Source organism: Rhynchophorus ferrugineus, unplaced genomic scaffold, assembly GCF_030347505.1.
Source record: "Rhynchophorus ferrugineus isolate W39M unplaced genomic scaffold, kcgeb_rfMv2 rfM4, whole genome shotgun sequence".
In the NCBI taxonomy this organism is placed as follows: domain Eukaryota; kingdom Metazoa; phylum Arthropoda; class Insecta; order Coleoptera; family Curculionidae; genus Rhynchophorus; species Rhynchophorus ferrugineus.
In genome coordinates, this window is record NW_027472583.1 from 4,025,073 (window position 1) to 4,044,363 (window position 19,291).

The window sequence follows — 19,291 nt, forward strand, 5'->3', positions numbered from 1 at the left end:
ACTTTTTTTGCATAATTGCACGTTTGTTTTATAGTTGGGCAAAATATCTCTAAAATCCAACCTAAAGGAGTAAATTAAACACACCGTCAATCTATTTAAATAATATATTTACAATTTTTCTAATAGCAACAATATAAAAAGTATGATTTTAGACTACAAAAAATGTATAAATCAACTATAATATTTGTACAAAAAAATCAATCGCCGTTTTAATAAATATTACAAACACACACTACATCCACACTTTTTTTCAATTAAAAAACATCATTCCAATATAGCTCATTTTGGCTTCGATTCACGCCAACGCGGAAACACGTTATCTTCTTTTTCTTATCGTAGTAGTAGAATGTTTCGCAGAGCATAAATTAAAATATGTATATATTTAAAGCAGGAAAACATCACTAAAAGCCTTTGGTGTTCTTCCAAGCGATAGACAGAATTATGTGAACTAATCAATAAGCGAAGTCACTGAAGTACGGCAGAGACATAATGGAAATTACTACGTCACATAGTTGGCATTTTTAACAATAAATATACCAAATCCTGTCCACGTAACGATGAGAGATTAACATCATTAACAAATCTAAATCATGAATATTTGTTATTTTATTGTATCATAAAAATAATGTTTTAAAACAACTTGGAGACATCACCGAATCAGGACCACGCGATCTAAATGGAACACAACCTTCTCTAATCAATAGATAGATTGTGTCATCGCGCGGTTACTAGATTCCCTGGAACCTGGTCCAAAGGATAATCTTATATTTTTATAATAGAATAAAAATACACAACATACACATAAAAGCGATGGACTTAAAACCCGGTATATTTTGCGTAAGAATCCAACAAGACAACAGAATAGCTTAATTTAAAGTATAAAAAACGTGACTTATATACAATTATCTTTTTCTATTAATTAATTGGCAATGTATAATTAAGTTACAGATCGAGACAAAAAAAACTGATCGTTGTGATAGACACCGCAGATGATCCATCGTTGTAAAAGGATTGCTTTTGTTTGCACTATTGCACAAAATAATACAAATCAGTCTTCATTTTTTTTAACACTAATTATAAAATAACAAAAATTCGTTATATGCGATATAAAAATTGTCTAAAAAAGCTTTGGTTGTTGAAAAAAAAAAACAGACCATCAGGGGTACCACAACGATGAGAAACTCAAAAGTTTTCATGAGCCGACCTAACCACTACAGCTGAACTTTTTTTACTTTGCAGATTCCCTACCCGCTACTAGAATGGTATTAAGCCACTATTACTGAAAATGAAAAAAAAAAGGAAAGTATGTAGAGGATATATAATCAAATGCAATTAAAGAATTATAAAAATGCCTTCTTTGTCTATATATTTGCTTTCAATCTGATAGAGTACTAGGACAAAGCAATGTTCTAACCTTTTCAGACCTTTAAATTCACAGCAACAAGTCCTTCCTACAGAAGCGATTAAATAATTAATTGGCTAGTTGAAGCCAAGGATGGTCCAGCACGTCCTCGGCCGAAAAACGTAGATCTGGTACAAGCTGAAGCATGTTCTGGATAAGTTCCTTTGCTAGTGACGAGACGTCTTGCCAGAATTCGTCTGGGAAATCGTATTGACCTGACACACGAAATAATTATGTATAAAAACCGACTATTCATAATGCGCTGGGATTATTACCTGATAAAATGCAGTCAAAAAGTTTCTCTTGGTCATTATCTTGACTAGCGAACGGCGGATATCCGCAAAGAAGAATGTATAGAATTACACCTGCTGCCCAAACGTCAATCTAACACGGAAAAATATCAGTAATCAAAGCCGTACCACGCACCAAAAATGTAACATGTAATACCTTGAGTCCGTATCCACTTTCTGCCAAAATTTCTGGAGCTACATAAGTTGGAGTTCCACAAACAGTATATAAAGGTCCTGTCACTTCACAGGCTAGTCCAAAATCGCCTAATTTTAGGCACTTGATTTTTCCATTGTCCATTTCAACCTAAATATTACATAGTATAGTTTTTGAATGATGTTCCGCATAAGGTGCCTTTCAAGGTTCAAAATACACGAAAAAATCAATTAATCAAAATTTTTTAACAATGTTTTCTAATAATTATTGTCCTGTTTAGCAAAGGGTTAAAAAATGTAGTGCCATTTTCTTATTTTGTCGATTTTAATTCAGAATAACACTACTATGCAAAACAAATTCATTTCAAAGTTAACTCTTTGTAATTTTGGATTATATCAAAACAAATATGACAAAGATAAACTTTTATTAACTCTAGTTTTCTCTAGAAAATCTCGTTAACGTTGTTATTATTAATATATTGATTATTTCAATATATATGGATTCCATAAATGTTTTGCAGGATTGTAGAACTACTTAGAGTCATTTTTTTCTCATTTCGGTCTTCATATTAATTGATGATGAGGCTCCATTTTCTAAAATCGCATGATCGAGAATAATTTTTGTGGTAGTGCATATTGAAGTTATACAATTTCTTATTTTGTCTTGCCTGAGCCTGATATAGATATGAATGAATCATCAAAACATCGATCAGGCAAGTGTTAAATGTACTCAAGAAGCCCATACATTAATAAAGAATCCTTTTATATATATATATATATATATATATATATATATATATATATATATATATATATATATATATATATATATAGACTGGTTCAGCGAAAGAAGATCTATTGTAACTCAAAACATTAAAGATATTAACAAATGTAGAACCACGAGGTTATCAGAAATATGACGAGACTAATTGATTACAAATAATTTTTGTGTATAAAAAAAGTACTTTATTTCACACTACAAAACTACAATTATTTTCTTGTTACTGCAGCATTTATTAGAACGGGTATAATTGAAACTTGAAATAGTTAAAAATGTACTGCAAAAAGAAACTATCATAAATTAGCCCAAGGACGATGAATAAACATTAATACCAATAAAAATATTCTTGGTGGTATTATGTAAATCTGCTTTCGAATTAAATTTTGATAGCTCTCGTTTATAAGATTGCTTAAAATATATATTGTATAAAAAAGTATGCTACTCACCAGTAAGTTCTCTGGTTTAACGTCCCTGTGCACAATATTCAAATTATGCAGGTATGCTAGGGCAGAAACGAGATGTTTCACCATCAGGGCCGCCTGTTCCTCCGAAAATTTTTGTGCCACAGTGATCACGTCAAATAGGTCACCTCCTGCCACATATTCGCATACCAAATAGAGCATGTTCTTGGTATCATGATCTTCAATCAGGGACATAATATTGGCATGAGTGACCATTCTTAATATTTTTACCTCGTTTTCAATCATGTCCTCCTAGAAGAGCAAATATTCTATAATTAAAATTTGCTGGTTACATTAAGTTACATAAGTCTACATTGTTTCAAATTTAAAAGTCTTTGGGTCTTTTAGCATATTCGAGCTGTTGAGTTTAGTTTCAACAGGTTAAAAAAATGACAAAAAAAACAACTAAAAAAAAAACGAATTGTGTATTCAGATGCAATTGCTACTCAAACTTACGGTTCATTGAAAGTATAAGCAACGGAACTCGTGTACTCGTACTTTTAGTACAAAGAGAAAATATGACCCGATTGTTGAACTCTTGCTCTCTACGGAATAATACATGATCCCAATTTGGTACACGGTGAGCTAAAATCGAATTAAACTAACGCTGCTACATTGCAGAAAAGACCAGCAATAACAAATAAGTATCTTGAGATTATTTCCCTCATTTTTGCGTTAATATCGACATCCTTCTACCGACAAAAGGTCACTATGGTGCCAGAAAGGACTTCCAACCCGGAAGCCAATCGTTCATATGATGGAAAATATGTGTATTTTATATTTTTTTTTTCGAAAAAATGACAATATCAATACAGTTTGGAGGTCAGAAATTAGCAAGAACGAAATGACTGAGCAATTTCAAAATTGTAGTATTCCGTTTCTTTTTTATTATATTTAAATTGGTAACATATATAGTTTTTAGCTGCCTATTTTTTTATTAAAAACCTAAGATGTTATTTGGTACACGCACAAAAATGTAATCTTTAATTTTGTTACGCAGTAATTAAAAATAACTATTGCTGTTATCATTTTTTATCTTAGAAATACATATTAGATTGGGTAAAAGTAATTTCGCGTTTTTCTAATAGATGATTTTAGAGGTACATATCTCTAGTACGAGAGTCGTTATTGTGGGCCTAGTAATGAAAATTCGGTTATTAACGAAGATGACTTTATTGTTTTTCGAAGTATTCTCCATGACGGTCTAATCTCCATAACACTTCCTCTACCTCGATTGAGTCAAATTTGACAGGATTAAAGTGAACAAATATTGTTCACAGCTAAATGTTCATGTAATATCTTATTGATGTTTATCATACTAATGCCCAAGGATGACTAAATCTCACGATAAATTACATAATGCTCTTGAAATATCATTTCGAGCAGGCATCAATGTTTTCTGGCACAACAACTGATTTTGGACGTGCACTCCTGTCTTGATAATCCACATGTAAAGTCGTAAAAAAATATCGCACTAAAATAATTTTTTGAGATACTGAGGAAAAATCTTCCAGTCACTGTAAACAACACATGTTGGGACCTGATAGCAAAACGTTCTGAAGAAGATACTACTACGGAAGTCTACAGAAAAAGCAAGATGCTGTAACTTTTTCTGCTAAGCTCAAATCCCATCGAGTAGGGATGAAACCCGTTACACACCTACTAGTTTGATTAATAAGAAATTCTATGCCACAAGAGTTGTAAATTTACAATTTCTCTAACAATTGAACAATGGATTGTGTACTGTATGGATATTTACGATCTACTATGTACGATCTACTACCGATGTATTTCCTTTAACTAACTAACTCTTTAATACTTTTACTTAATTTATTATTCCTATGACAGCGAAGGTAATAAAAATTAAAGCAACAACAAAATCACCTGCTTTGTATAATCTTCTCTTTTTTGGATGTGTAAAATTGTTGTCCACTTGCCATGTAATGAAATTAGCTCTTTTGCGAAATTTCTGTTCATGATATTTCAGTTTAGGGACTATGTTACCACACATATTAGATAACATAACTAAAACATTTAAACGTGCTCGAAGGTCAAATCAAAAACGTCAATAATGTTTCTATGATGATTCTTGGAAAATGTAGCGCGATTCTGAAGGATGCCAGTGTCAGAATTAGTTGGCTCGTTTTTGTCCCGGAAATTGCGGTGCTTAAGATGAAGATATTGAGGTAGATAGACCGATTTCATTCTTCTCACTAAAAGAAGCTCGATACTTCCACATAAATTAACAGTGAAAAATTTGAGTTTTCAATTATGAATCCCTGCTGGGATGAAGCGAAATCGAGCCATTTTTTAAAATCCTGGATTAGAAAGGAATCGTTCATCATGTTTAACCAAACCATCAAATCGACGCCCTACTGCTGACATCTAGTGGGATTAAAAAGATATGATAAAGCTTGAGAGAGATTGTCTGGGAAATTCTGAACACCCACCGTATAGCCCGGATCTTGCCCCACTCTAATTCTGCGGAACTTTCTTATTGAGATAAAGCTGGTTTCAAAAAAGGTTTTACCAGAAAAGTGGTAAAAGATCATTCATTATTGTTTGAATTTTATTTCAATAAATTCACTTTGAGAAACAAAAAAAAAAACAAAAATGACTTACTTCTCAATCCATTATGACCACATTATTTTATGTTATAATATACAACAAAGAACTCACGTCATCATGATATTGAATGTATTGCCTATAGTGTTTTTAAATTCATTTTTAAACTAAGACAATATTTTTACCACTAATTTTTTTTATTAGAGTAACTAGAAAATCATATTGTAGAGTGTGAAAGATGCATAAATGTTCAGAATTATACATAAGCACTGTGATTAAATCTAATTTTACCAAGAAAAATCTACACAGGTAATAACAAAAGAAAGTAAGGAGAAATACAGTGATATCAAAATTACTTGACAAGAAAACAGGAAAGAAGGAAATATGTAATGTAAATATGTTTTCTAATGAAAATAAAATATAATACTTGGATATGTAACTGTTAATTAAGTGGATTAAGTATCCAGGGCATAAAAAAGTGCCTAGAACTTTACCTCATAGGTGGTGTGGAAAAGTTCAATGTAAACATAATAAAAAGAACTTACAAACTATTGTGGCTGTATAAATAACTGTAGTTTAAGTCGTTCAAAAATATATACGTTAGATGTACTAAAATGTTAAAATAAATTATATTGAGAACATTTTTATGTTTCAGTATTTTATTTACATTAGAATATTGTTATATGTTAAAGCATGTAACAGTAAAAAGCAAAGTAGTAGTCAAAGCAAGCTAATAAAAATTGGACGCAGTAACGTTACGTCATAAATTTAGATGACGTGAGCCCACTGTTTTATTGGATAGACTATATATTATGTTCAGTTAAATAGATCCATATCCAATGTAAAATAAATCCATATTCACAAAGTGGAAACTCACCTTTCCCTTGCATTTGGACTTGTCGATAATTTTTAGCGCGTAGTCCGTCTCCGATATCACCTCCTTACACAGTCGAACAATGGCAAAGTTTCCATCTCCTATCATCCTACCGACACTATACCTTCCCTTCATGCCCGAAGGCAGCGATATGTTATTATCTAGGCTTAACTTCTTCAGCAGGCTCTCTTCAGAGTCGTAAGTCCTATTCAATTCTTTTTTGGGCATTTTTGGTTTTGGTCCGGCCCTTAACAAACAAACCAGCAATCATCAGACAAGATCAGCGACACGCGGTTTAGGTTCTACATACCCATTCCGGAGACCGGGTGTCTTTTTGTGTTGCTGTATAGTCTTGCTTTCCTCGAAGTCCAACTCGAAGTCTTCCTGCGAGTACCGTTCATTTCCGTAAATAAAAAATACATCTTCAGAATCGAAAAGATGCGTCAGAGCAGTCACTTGTTGACCTATGATAAATAATGCGTCAACTCTGATCAGATACATTAAAATCAAGTTGTACACACCTGAAAGTGTAAACACTTTTCTAACGGCTATTTGAGCAACCTCTGAGAAGGCACTCAATACCTGCTCCAGACTAGAACAGTTTCTCTTATTAATTAACAGTCGTAAAATCTGAAAAAAAAATTAGAATAACAATTGAATTAGAATAACACACTAACAAAAACTATTTTTGAGCGGCTTACTTTACGCGGTTTTATACCATGTTTGATTATCGTTACTATTCTAGGCCGAACACAATCAGGCGGTACTATTTTTGGGGTGCTAGTTATCGAGCTGTTGTTCCTATTCGACTTCCGAGCTTTCAACGTGTCCGTTTTAGAGTACTCGATCTTTTTAAACATCTCTCCCTTTCCGCTAACCACGTACTCTTTCCCATCTTCCAGTTCCTCTATACTCAGTACCTAGAAAATAAGATGACTAAAAATACTGTTAATAACGCACAATAACGTTAATAATGTAAAACTGATTTCTGTTTTACTTGGCTATGTTTCTGCTTCTAAATCAGGAGAAAAAATAAACTGCATTATTTCAGAAGCTATATATACATTTCGAAAATCAGACATTTCAGACATGAACAAATTCTTTGCGAACTAAAATGGAAACATTGCCAACAAGTTACCTATAATAGAGAAAGTATTCATGTACGTATTTGATAGGTGGTCTATTAGGAATTCTCAAGTCCAAAGAAATAAATCAATCAATCAACCATAAAAACAACAAATACATTTTAATAGGAAATTAGGTTGTTAGGAAAATACTTAATGTGTTAGGGAAATGAAACGAAAATATCGTAAGAGTAACAGATTTTGTAGTTCTATAAAAAGTTGAGACACAAAAATTGAACCAAACAAGCCGACTATATTAAAATTAGGATAAATACCATTCCAAAAAATTAAGTTTATGATATTGATTACTTCACCAAAGTTACCCCCGTAAGTTAAAAATAGAAACCGATTTTCACAAAATGTACTAAATCGCTAGGGGCATGCAATCTAGACGGATACCAAAATAATTTATTATGACATCAAAAACGTAAAGTGGACGATGTAAAAATTAGTTTTTAGTATTTAACAAACTACAAGAAGGTTAAAACATATGTATCACTAAAATTTATAGTGTTAGTTTATGTTTAAATCAACATATAAACAAACACGAAGTATCCAAATCATAATGGTAAATTGTGACATGAAGAAATAATAGCTTGGCGGTAACAACGAAAAAATTTGGGTGAAAGTTTAAAAATCGCCGCATAAAAATAAAGGCAATTAAAATCAGTAAACACTTTCCTTCAGAACAGAATTCCAATAATATCTACTCTTGTTTGTTTTTGCTAGCCTCCTTGCAAGAGTTCAGATTGTTTAGGCTGTTAAGCAAAGCACTAACCTAATATAAAGCGCTTAAAATAAAAGTATCGGCCCACTGTGGCCATTTATAGAGCAACAAATATAAATTGTTTTGAAAAAATAAAAACCATAGTTTTATATCTGATTAGTCTTGACCAAGTTTATTCAATCATTAATAATATCTACATTTGATACCAGTATAAGAATATTTTTAATCTCAAAAACATATAAATTAGTTATAAAGTGCAAAAGTCAATTTATTAAGTCTTTTTATTGCAATCAATAAAACTACTATTTGAATATTGTACTTTTTTAAAATTAAGGGTAACTAGATTACTTTTTAATTAAAATAATAAGCAATATATAAGAAAGCTATAATAAAGTTATAAAACTGTTATTTGAATATTTTACCTATTTACCATAAGATAACTAATTACTGCCTCATTTTTATTTAAAAAAAGGAATTAAATGATACCCCTTAGAAAATGCTGCTTCCCATAATACATGATAAAAAAGGATTTATGTAGATTTACAATTTTGCCTTAAAATATGTGATTACTTATAAACTGAAATATTCTCTATATATAATGTTGATAATGTTATTGACATTGACAATCAGGCAACATCCTTAATTTCAAAACATTAAATAAAGAATGTAAATCATAATATTAATGAACTAATCATATTAAAAACATTTAAAAAACTACATTTCTATGTTTGGTCTAAGAGTGAAACAAATATAATGTTCTGAAAAGCTGGCAGTAATTGATATTCAGTGTGGCACTCAAATGTACACATTCTTTCATGTAAAGTCTGTGTTTATATACCCTCAAACAATGACTCATTCAATAATTATTTAGATAAGCCATAATGTCTACTACCTTTACACACATTATATATGTAGTATTAATTTAAATAAAAATGTTAATAAAATTTTAGAATATCACTTACCTTTTTCCCATCCATAGAAAAAACATTTCTAACCCCATTGGGCAAAGTTACATTTTTTGCTAATATCGATGTCAACTCACTAGTGAGACTATCAAAAGATCTGTAACGTTCTGGAGCTACAGGTATTACAACACCGTTAAAAAACTTATTTCCGTTATGATAAAACCTGCAACAAAATAGAACTTGATAAGTTGAATTAAATATAACAAGCTCTGAAAATGCAATGATATATACATTATGTTACAGTCGACTAACCTAACACGTTTGGCTTTAGCTGTTCTGGCCGTGGATGAAGGCCTATTTTTCGTTTTTAACGATTCGTCCAATCCATTTTCAAATGATTTCTCCGAATCCGATCGTAGTGAATTAAAACTCGCCGGCGATATACTCCTCGAGCTGATTAAGTTGTTTTTAGACATTGTTCTGATTGAATTACTATCCAGCTTACAATTTCTTTGTCATAATTGATGCATTTGTAGTTATTTAACGTAAAAAACTGTGTATACTAGAGAAAGGTACCGCCTAGCACAGCTGTCACTTGTGAGATCACTGAAAAGGCACTAAATTTGTCCCTCGATATAACTTTAAGGTTTAACAGATTGGAAAACGGAAAAACACATTATTCAACAGAGGAAAAAACATAAAATTGTTTTAAAATAACTGTTTATTTGATGAAAAAGTTAATAACCTCTTTTTTGTCAACGGTGGGAGGAAAAAAATTTGATTTTCAGGTTTACCATAACTTATTATATCAAATTTACATCTTCATTCGGATAGGTCAGCCATTATCACCTGACCGAAGCTTCAACCAATGACAAGTACGAATGCTTTTAATATGGCAGATATTGGCAACATTGCAGATTGTAATAATTTCTGAACACACTACAATCCGAAAACAAGAACCATCATATTGACGTTACTGACGTTCTAGCACGTTTAAATGTTGTTATTTTGTTATATTTTATAATATATCTGTTAACATGGTTCGTAAACTGAAATATCATGAACAGAAACTTCTCAAAAAGGTTGATTTCATTACATGGCAAGTGGACAATAATTTACATGAAGTGAAAGTGCTAAAAAAATATCACATTCAAAAAAGGGAAGATTATACAAAGCAAGTAATTTTGTTATTGCTTTAATTTTGTATTAACACTCGCTATTATAGGTATAATAAATTAAGTAAAAATATTAGAGAATTAGCCAGGAAAATAAAAGAAATTGATAGTAAACATCCATACAGGATACAATCCAGTGCTCAATTATTAGAAAAATTGTAAGTTTACAACTACCTTGATATAGAGTTGGTAATTAATCAAATTAATAGGTATGTAATGGGTCTCATCCCTACTCGATGGGATTTGAGCTTAGCAGAAAAAGTCACAGCTTCTTGCTTTTGCCGTAGAAGACTTCCAGTGGTTATGGTTCGAAGTAAGTAACAAATAATTTTTTTAATGTTATTTAATGTTTTAAAAAATTTAGATAAAATGTCTGAAAATATCAAAGGGGCTATTAAACTAATTGAACAAGGACATGTTAGAGTAGGAACAGAGCTGGTCAAAGACCCAGCTTTTTTAGTAACAAGGACACTAGAAGATTTTGTTACCTGGGTAGATAGTTCGAAAATTAAAAAGCATGTCTTGGAGTACAATGGCTTGGTAAAAATGTTCATATCATATTTTTTTTTATATTAACTGTATGTGTTTCAGCGGGATGACTTTTTATTTTAAACTGATAATAAAATATATTGAATATAAAAATGTTCTTATGACTTAGCAACCTCCAACATGTCCTTTATGGTGACCAACTTTTCTCGTGGTTTCCCAATGATTTTTCCCTTATCAACCTCATGTTTGTCAATTTTTTCCCAATCCTGCCAATTCACCACAGGTATGTTGTTTTTATTTACTATTTCTTGAACTCCTCCATATCCTTTTTTATTACTCTCTAGTAAATTATCAACATTTATATCTTTGACAATTCGTTCAGCAACACTAAATGCATTAGACATAGTTGTGAGAATAACACCAACTGGTCCAGTACCTAATAAAAATATTTTATAAAATAGAAGGAAAAGTATATTAAATATGAGAATGATACCTAGCCAACCAGTGGTATATAAACCTGTTGATATTTTACCATCAGTATTTTTAACAATGCCTTGTTGATTGTCAAATGGTACAGATGGATCTACCTGAATACCTTTATACCCTAAAATAAATTTAATTAAATGTACACATTATTAAGCTATATTAAATATAACTAATAATAAAGTCAAATATTTAAAGGATAATAATTTTAATACCTATACTAGTCACAATACTGTCACACTCTAAATCTTCAGTTTTATCTGTTAACTGAGCTTTTTGTGTCAGAATATCATTGCCTACTAATCGATTCACTCCTAATATGACTTTTTCAGCCTTTTGCTCACCCAATATTTCCAAAGGTGATCTAAAAAATATTGGACTGAAAAAGTTTAATTCTGGTTGTAGTTTTGTCTCCTGTTGTAAAGAACTGATCATTAATTCTGTTATTCTCTTTTTTGGTCTTGCCAAAGTTCCCAATATTTCACTAGTGAGGGCTGAGAAATCTTCATTCCTCCATATGGTTTGACAACCTTTCAATTTTAGCATTTCTCGTAATTCTTTAATTGTGTAGGCTGCCTGCAAGGGTCCTCGCCGACCAACTAAATAGATTTTTTTCACCTTAGATTGGGAGAGTTTTTCCAAAGCATATTCAGTTATATCAGTTTTCTACAAAAAAAAATGTATTCTTTATCATTTTTGGACTATCTATCATATTTAAAATTTACCTTTAACTGATCTATTGGTGACAATAAAATACGTGCAACATCTATAGCAACATTCCCTTGTCCAAATATTATCATTCTTTCTCCATCAAGATTCAAATTCAAATCCTTATCTGTTGGAACTCCATTATACCACCCAACAATTTTTCTTGCTGGTATAACATTATGAAATTCTTCACCGGGTATATTTAATTTTCTGTACTCTTCAGCACCGTAAGTCTATAAATATAAAATTACAGGACATCCTTCTAATAACATGAAACCATTAGAACTTAACCAGTAACACCACATGGTAAAACCTTTGTAAGTCTTGTAAGAATACATCTTTTCCAAAGCTAATATTACCATAATATTTTACATTTGGATGCTGAGCAGTTTTAGTAAATGTATTTATAACATTTTTTACTTCTGGGTGATCTGGAGCTACTCCAAATCTATGACATGATGTGCCTAAGAATACTTCATAGAACATTAGTAATTATCTACCTTACTAGTCCAAATGGAACTGGTAATTTTTCCAATATATCAATTTCTGATTTTTCCAGTTTTTTCGACAAATGCTGGGCAGCATAGAATCCGGCAGGTCCAGCCCCTACGATACATATTTTCGGTTTTATCGCTCCCTTTACTGAAAAACATCGTCTTATTAAAGAAAAGCCTTGTACGCTAGACATCCCCACAGTCTTACTATGAACTCGGTTAAACTATCATTCATTATTGTGACAATCAAAGTTTTGAGGTTAACAGGTAACTAACCTTTTAAAATATTCATAATGACAGATTGTTCCGGTGTATTTAGTTGCATAAATATAATTTTTTTAACCGTCTTGGAAACATTTTGGAGTAAAAGGTCTGTATTGTATTGTCAAAAATTCTTTCAGATTTCCTCAATTTAATCCTCATTAACTTTTTGTCAAAGGCAGCCTTTCTAAATGACTGTAAAAATACTTTCGGCCTAGTTTACCTTCTAAGCATTAAATGTAATCATAATGGCGTCGCTCAAAATCACTTAAAATGTTGAGCATTATTTACCCATAGATTGTACATGATAATATTATAGAATTTAAACTTCCTCAACTTAACAAATAAAAGCTTTTTGATAAACTTATCAACGAAAACGTTTCGTCGATATGAAGGTAAAGATACATTGATAAGGGAATATAACAAAACCCTAAAAGAAATAAGGCCGATGATCTGATGATGTTTCGGCATGTAACTAAACTACTCTCTACTTAAACATATAGTAATTGAACAAAGGAAAGTAAATAGTAATAATTAGTATAATTATTTGCGTTCACAAAATGAATTTTATGCTGTATCAAAGTGTCATCAATTTTTGTTAAATAACATTTTAAATCAAACAATATGCAGAATGCGTTTATTAATTATTTCTTCATTCCTTTTTTTGACCTGTATCATTCCCATTAATTATATATTATTATAATTTAATTAAGGTTTTTGTATACGTAATAATGAATAATTCTTTTTGATATTTGATATCAATAACGCTCTGTAGGTATTTGTTGACAGTTTACTATGAAAAGGGAATTATTTCATTGTAAATGTATCTAAATATTCTTATTTTATACTAATTTATATAACATTACATATTTAAAATTAGGTATAAACATATTTAGTATATTTAATTATAAATTAATATTGTAACTAGAAAATCATTTCAAAGTAATTATTTAAGTCAATAAGCATAATAATGGGAATAATAATAATTAGAGATTTATATTTACGACCTGCAAATGCATGCCTAAAAAGTAGGATCATAAAAGCCGTTTAACTCTAGGGTACTGGTTTTGTTACCTGACCGTTTCAGATAATGTTAATTGCTTTTCAAAATTCGTGGAAGGGCAATTAGACCTCGGGGGCACGAGTGGTGATGTTAATCTACCCCAATTATATTCAAATTTATATTAATTTAAAAAATTTAGAATCTCAACGTCTACAGGAATATAATCTTTTGAAATATAATCTAAAACTCATTAAATATACAATTAATACAATAATTTACACATAGAAAATAACAACGACAGGAAGAGGTAATAAAATAACAAACTATGCCATATACTGAAAAGCCCTCTAAGCGTATCTAACTAGTAAATAAACGTCAACCTTAATTAACCGACGTCCAAATGTCAATTTGTTTAGGTCAATTGTCATATATAGACAAGAAAATTGCCTTCTTGCTTATATTCAGAACCAAAAAAAAGGGTTTACAATTAATTCTTTATGCTAGATTTGTAACTAAACATCTCTATATAAGCTGGATGTGCTTATTTTCAAAAAATTTTAATCTCAATCCAAAATAAGTCGAATTAGTACGAATATATTAGACTATTCATATGCTGAGCGCTGTTTTAGCTTTCTAAACCTTACCTAACTCATTAACAGAGAGAGAGAAAGAAGTGCCTAACGGCTTTAATTTCATAATAAACCCGCTTATTTACTAGTATTGGAACTAAAAGATGATTATCCGGACAAAGATAGCTATCTACCCTAAATTCATTTCTAATTATAATAATTTACTGGATCTTAATTGTTATATCGTTTGCTTAGAAAAAAATATGCATTATGTATGATTAAACAATTATTCAAATAAGACGAGACCAAATGTGAGTAAATCCTTTGATAACAAATAGAAGATAAAGAATGCATAAGTTACTAGATAACAAAAAAGAAGGTAGATTCAAGAAGTATCATTAAAATCCGAATTGATAGGGTTACGCTCTATTAATTTACATAAATATTATCTATATTTTTAAAGCATACAATTACATCAATTATCTCTATGACCAGAAATTATTTCAGTCACCGACATAATCAGTAACTGCGTATATAAATAGAGCATAACTTATTAGATTGTTAATAGAATTTATTTAATAATACATAGAATTTATAAGTTATACGTATACGTATTATAAATCAAGTAATTTTTTTTTCATAAGTCCAATAAAGTCTAAACTTATCTAACCTTACGAACATCAGTATCTAGACTTGAGTGTTTTTTGCATATTATCTGTTTAATAATTAATACTGTAGTTGTTTTGGCGTTGTTGAGGGCTATTGGTATATTAGATAGAACTAAATTAGGAATAATTCATATAGGTCTGATTTAATATTCAAAATTAGACTAATTTCAAGGCACTCAAGCCCCTGAAGAACGTCAATTATAAAAATTAATCTCTACGTCAACTTCACTTATTATTTATGTTTCTATTGCCTAGCAACGCGTTGCACAACACATTCTGGGTAATATTTTATTAAAAATCAAACTCAACCAAATCATTATTATTAAAATATTCATAAAATACATCTTTCAAAACACTTTTTATAAAAATATCTCTATAGCAATGTAATATTTAAAAAAAAATATAAGCTGATTGTGAACTGCAATCCAAAGAAATTTGAAATTCTAAGAAAATGTATTTGTGTTTATCGATTTCTTTATAAAAATACTTCTTCCTTAAACAACATGTACATTTTGTGCTCTGAATATTTTTCACTCCGGTATAAGTTGACATCGAATCAAACCAATGGCACGTTTTAAAATATTAATGTTATAAAAGATTCAGATATTAGAAACAATTAATTTGAAGGTGTTTATTTTTTAAATTTCATTTATAGGCATCACTTGTATCTCTTATCTTTACTCATCATTATTTGAGTTTTATTTCATATCGTTAAAATAATCAGTAAATGAAATCCCAGCAGATCTAAAATGTTTAAAATGTGGCTTCAGATATTTCAGGAATTTAAAAATGAAAAAATAGGTACAGAATTAAGCAAGAAAATGAATTAAAAATACTTGTTTGCCTTCTTTTAAATTTACCTACCTTTACCAGGTAGCGATTATCACAGAGATAATATAATATCAGTTATTTATTACAGATAATATATTTTAAAATTTCCCTCCACCATATAAGATTGAAAAGTATGACCACCTGTTCGAATGTTGTCGATTTACGAAATTTTATGTTTTAACTTTTCAGTAATATATAGAAATTATTTTTTAATTAGACTACCCTAAAAATTAAATTATATAGGTCCTTAGTTAAATAATAAAATATGTCCTTAATATATCAGAAACAAATTTCACTAAGGCTATAATATGTCTTACATTTCCTATAAATCACTTGTAAGTTACCTTATATCTCTATACAATTAAGTATCATTATAAAAATATTATATATCTGATAAGTATCAATAGGTTTTAGATAATTACCCAGGATAGGGTGTCTAGATAAATTTTTGGGAATTTTGTACGGTTGCATATACCTCTTTATTTAGCGAATTCAATGCGAATAAATCTACAGATACCGTTTCGGGAAAACAAGATCAAAAATAAATGCAATGCTTTTCTTAACGATTTTTTTATTAATAATTGTTTAGTAGATTATTACCTATACTCTATTAATTGCTATAACTTTTTATTATTTTAAGAAAGGCAAAATATATTCTCATCTTATTCTTCTTGTCGTCAAAGACCGGGACCTCAATAAAATCTCATTAGAAAAATTCAGAATCAAAGAAAGCTTAACAATAACATAAAAACTAATAAAAAAATGACTCACCCTAACATTTTTTTTTTTTGGGTATACTAATTGCTTAAACTTACTTAAAACATACGAAAAAATGATTGGGAAAAAATTACGTTCGTATATTTGCCCTGAGATAAATCCGCCAAAGAGAAAACAGATCGTACATATTTAAAAGAAAGAACTATGTATCAGACCATTGTTTGGACTAAAAACTATTTGTCGGTTTAAGTACAAAATAATATCGAAGATTTGTACTAGGCTGGGTATTCGTAAGAGTTTCTTTTTGGCGAATTTATGCTCATCATTGGAAATAAGACTTACTGCGACTATGAGCGACCGTTGTTGACAGTTTTTGTTTTCGAATTTGTGGTACGCCAACTTGAAAAAATCATCGAAAACCCTTATTTGACATTTGAATGTGCGTAGATATACATATTTTTTGGAAATAATGCGTACAACTTCTTACAATATATACAACGTATTTTAGATAATAAATGTTTATTTTTCTCTCAGTCGAAAATCCCTTAGGAAAATTAGTATTTTGCTTGGTACAGCTTCAACATAATAAGCTAAATTTAAAAAGCGTGGTTCTAACCGAATTTCGATGGGTGTGAAAATTGTCGAACAACACCTTCTCTGTATAGAGTATATTTTCTAGCTACACCATTTGATGGTACAATATCTAGAAAATACAATATGTACAGCATCCCATTTTTTAATATAAGAAATATACATATGATTTTTGTTCAATAATTTTCTTTGTAGGCATGGTAATAAAAATATATGTCTTCAACCCTTGATGACTAATATAATATCCTCTAGAGTTTAGAACTTATTTTTCTGCCTTATTTTGTTTTTGTTTGAATCACTAGCCTATATTACCTTTCCAAACCGTTCCAAGTATTTTTTGAGTTGCAGACTAATGGATATCACTGAATTATCTCCGATGTTCTTAATTTAAACATTGTATGTTTTTTGTCACTTATCAGGTTGGAATTGATCACAATCAACATTTTAAAAAAGTATAATCAGAATATATCGGTACGTAACGAGATGTTAATGTTAAATATCCAGTAGTCTATGGTCAGGGACCACTTTGGGAGCAAGACCTCAATTGCCAAGTAATGAGAACTTGATTGACCGCTTGAAAACTGAGACTGAATTTAGTTAATGATTACAAAGATGGATGATTGGCAATTGAGGAACATATTTTCCAGTAGTTAGTCACCTTAACCAAACCTAGTTCATTTGTTTTCTTATAACTTCTACCTAAAGTATACTGCAACGTAATTTAAATGGTAACCCCCTGCCTGGACCAGGATACTTGTGTGATTTTTTACCCCTACTACACTTATCCTTTCTTATTTCACGTACTAATGAGTAGAATGCTTCATCTACACCCATCCTAGTTTTGGCAGATGTTTCGATAAAGGGGATTCCATATTGCTTTGCTATCTGAAACAACATAATGATTGAGAATCATTGAATAATAACTACTGTAATAATCCATTTAAGGTGTTACATTTGCAGTTACCTCACTAGCCCGGCCCATATCTACGGCCCACCCAGTTAAATCGCATTTATTCCCAACAAGCACCATCGGGACTTCTTCTGTATCTTTCACTCTAAGAATTTGTTCCCGATACACAACAATGTCATCAAAACTTTTCACAGAATTTACAGCAAAAACAAGTAAAAATCCTTCACCAGTTCTCATGTACTGGTCTCTCATCGCACTATATTCCTCTTGACCTAAAAGCAACATGTATATTTCAGGTGAGGTGATGTTAATTCTAGAATATCAAGGAAACATACCAGCTGTGTCTAATATGTCAAGAAGGCATGTTTCACCATCTATTACCACTTGTTTTCTGTATGAATCTTCTATTGTTGGATCATATTCATCCACAAAATGATTTTGTATCAGTTGAATAGTTAGAGCAGATTTACCTACGCCTCCAGCCCCTACTACAACCAATTTATATTCAGTCATTGTTGAAAAAAAAACTCAAGTGATATTGGAGATAAATTTGCTATATGTTCACGTTTTTTCGGGCGTAGACTTTGCGACACTTAAAAGAAGGATCACGGAGAAGAACAACACAAATCTACTTCACTAATTTGCCAAAATAAAACTGAATATCAGAACAGAAAAGTAAAAATTGCACTGCTGGATTAGTAACCTATTAGTCTTCTATTTTGGCCGCAGGATATTAAAGCATTTTGTGGATATCACTCGAGAAAATGCTGCAGCTTTTTTAGGATTACTCATAAATGTGTTAAATAGTTACTTAATTGGATTTAATTAGTTTTAAAAATCGGGAACTAAAACAACACAAAGTGGACGTTCAAGTGTCATTCCTTGGTTTTTTTGGTTAGTCACCAAAGGTGTGTTCCATTATGTGGAATATATGTTTTCTGATTAATTTTAATAGCACAAAGTTGGTTTTGATATTTTCTTCTTTTTAAATAATAAAAACAAGCATAGAATTTGGAAAAAACTTTAATGCAAAATATATTTCTCTAAAGAATTTAAAAAAACGGGTTTTGTATGAACACGATTTTATGGAACCTCTTATGTCAACTGTCA

At 30.5% G+C, this 19,291-nt stretch overlaps 4 protein-coding genes across 6 annotated transcripts; 1 reads left to right on the forward strand and 3 right to left on the reverse strand.

Annotated features, from left to right (window-relative positions):
- Nucleotides 1-90: 90 nt before the first annotated feature.
- On the reverse strand, nt 91-10,152 carry LOC143196571 (serine/threonine-protein kinase GL21140). 2 transcript variants are annotated; one of them, XR_013005764.1, is made up of 11 exons: nt 9,595-10,146; nt 9,340-9,505; nt 7,228-7,446; nt 7,048-7,156; nt 6,837-6,990; nt 6,530-6,773; nt 3,073-3,339; nt 1,850-1,996; nt 1,678-1,786; nt 1,415-1,617; nt 91-1,279 (listed from the first exon to the last, which is right to left on the reverse strand). XR_013005764.1 is itself a non-coding variant. In XM_076404341.1 (10 exons), the coding sequence occupies exons 1-10, from the start codon at nt 9,756-9,758 to the stop codon at nt 1,472-1,474; spliced, it is 1,725 nt and encodes a 574-aa protein (XP_076260456.1). In that variant the 5' UTR covers nt 9,759-10,152; the 3' UTR covers nt 91-1,471. The 2 variants fall into 2 exon arrangements, 1 of the variants encoding a protein (XP_076260456.1); XM_076404341.1 differs by having other exon boundaries at nt 91-1,617; nt 9,595-10,152.
- Nucleotides 10,153-10,235: 83 nt separating this feature from the next.
- On the forward strand, nt 10,236-11,100 carry LOC143196585 (U3 small nucleolar ribonucleoprotein IMP3). 2 transcript variants are annotated; one of them, XM_076404396.1, is made up of 5 exons: nt 10,237-10,456; nt 10,508-10,615; nt 10,667-10,770; nt 10,822-10,997; nt 11,049-11,100. In XM_076404396.1, exons 1-5 carry the CDS (start codon nt 10,320-10,322, stop codon nt 11,067-11,069), a joined length of 546 nt encoding a protein of 181 aa, XP_076260511.1. In that variant the 5' UTR covers nt 10,237-10,319; the 3' UTR covers nt 11,070-11,100. The 2 variants fall into 2 exon arrangements, with proteins under 2 accessions (XP_076260510.1, XP_076260511.1); XM_076404395.1 differs by having other exon boundaries at nt 10,236-10,456; nt 10,822-11,100.
- On the reverse strand, nt 11,043-13,049 carry dare (NADPH:adrenodoxin oxidoreductase, mitochondrial). The gene is made up of 7 exons (XM_076404350.1): nt 12,908-13,049; nt 12,638-12,779; nt 12,429-12,585; nt 12,155-12,370; nt 11,645-12,095; nt 11,440-11,550; nt 11,043-11,382 (listed from the first exon to the last, which is right to left on the reverse strand). Exons 1-7 carry the CDS (start codon nt 12,954-12,956, stop codon nt 11,105-11,107), a joined length of 1,404 nt encoding a protein of 467 aa, XP_076260465.1. The 5' UTR covers nt 12,957-13,049; the 3' UTR covers nt 11,043-11,104.
- Nucleotides 13,050-16,517: 3,468 nt separating this feature from the next.
- Nucleotides 16,518-19,242, reverse strand: Ras85D (ras-like protein 1). Its single transcript, XM_076404394.1, has 3 exons — nt 18,517-19,242; nt 18,236-18,453; nt 16,518-18,156 (listed from the first exon to the last, which is right to left on the reverse strand). Exons 1-3 carry the CDS (start codon nt 18,692-18,694, stop codon nt 17,971-17,973), a joined length of 582 nt encoding a protein of 193 aa, XP_076260509.1. The 5' UTR covers nt 18,695-19,242; the 3' UTR covers nt 16,518-17,970.
- Nucleotides 19,243-19,291: the final 49 nt, after the last annotated feature.

Bases quoted from the DNA above. Each gene is read 5' to 3' on its own strand.
- LOC143196571 (XM_076404341.1), bottom strand. From the start codon at position 9,758: ATGTCTAAAAACAACTTAATCAGCTCGAGGAGTATATCGCCGGCGAGT. The intron at 6,774-6,836 runs GTATGTAGAACC...TTGTTTGTTAAG, and splicing joins ACACCCGGTCTCCGGAATGG to GGCCGGACCAAAACCAAAAA. The intron at 3,340-6,529 runs GTGAGTTTCCAC...TTGCTCTTCTAG, and splicing joins AGTCCAAATGCAAGGGAAAG to GAGGACATGATTGAAAACGA.
- Ras85D (XM_076404394.1), bottom strand. From the start codon at position 18,694: ATGACTGAATATAAATTGGTTGTAGTAGGGGCTGGAGGCGTAGGTAAA. The intron at 18,454-18,516 runs GTATGTTTCCTT...TGTTGCTTTTAG, and splicing joins TGACATATTAGACACAGCTG to GTCAAGAGGAATATAGTGCG. The intron at 18,157-18,235 runs GTAACTGCAAAT...ATGTTGTTTCAG, and splicing joins ATATGGGCCGGGCTAGTGAG to ATAGCAAAGCAATATGGAAT.
- dare (XM_076404350.1), bottom strand. From the start codon at position 12,956: ATGCAACTAAATACACCGGAACAATCTGTCATTATGAATATTTTAAAA. The intron at 12,371-12,428 runs GTTAAGTTCTAA...TTATATTTATAG, and splicing joins TTTACCATGTGGTGTTACTG to ACTTACGGTGCTGAAGAGTA. The intron at 12,096-12,154 runs GTAAATTTTAAA...TTTTTTTTGTAG, and splicing joins CACCAATAGATCAGTTAAAG to AAAACTGATATAACTGAATA.
- LOC143196585 (XM_076404395.1), top strand. From the start codon at position 10,320: ATGGTTCGTAAACTGAAATATCATGAACAGAAACTTCTCAAAAAGGTT. The intron at 10,616-10,666 runs GTAAGTTTACAA...TCAAATTAATAG, and splicing joins GCTCAATTATTAGAAAAATT to GTATGTAATGGGTCTCATCC. The intron at 10,771-10,821 runs GTAAGTAACAAA...TAAAAAATTTAG, and splicing joins TCCAGTGGTTATGGTTCGAA to ATAAAATGTCTGAAAATATC.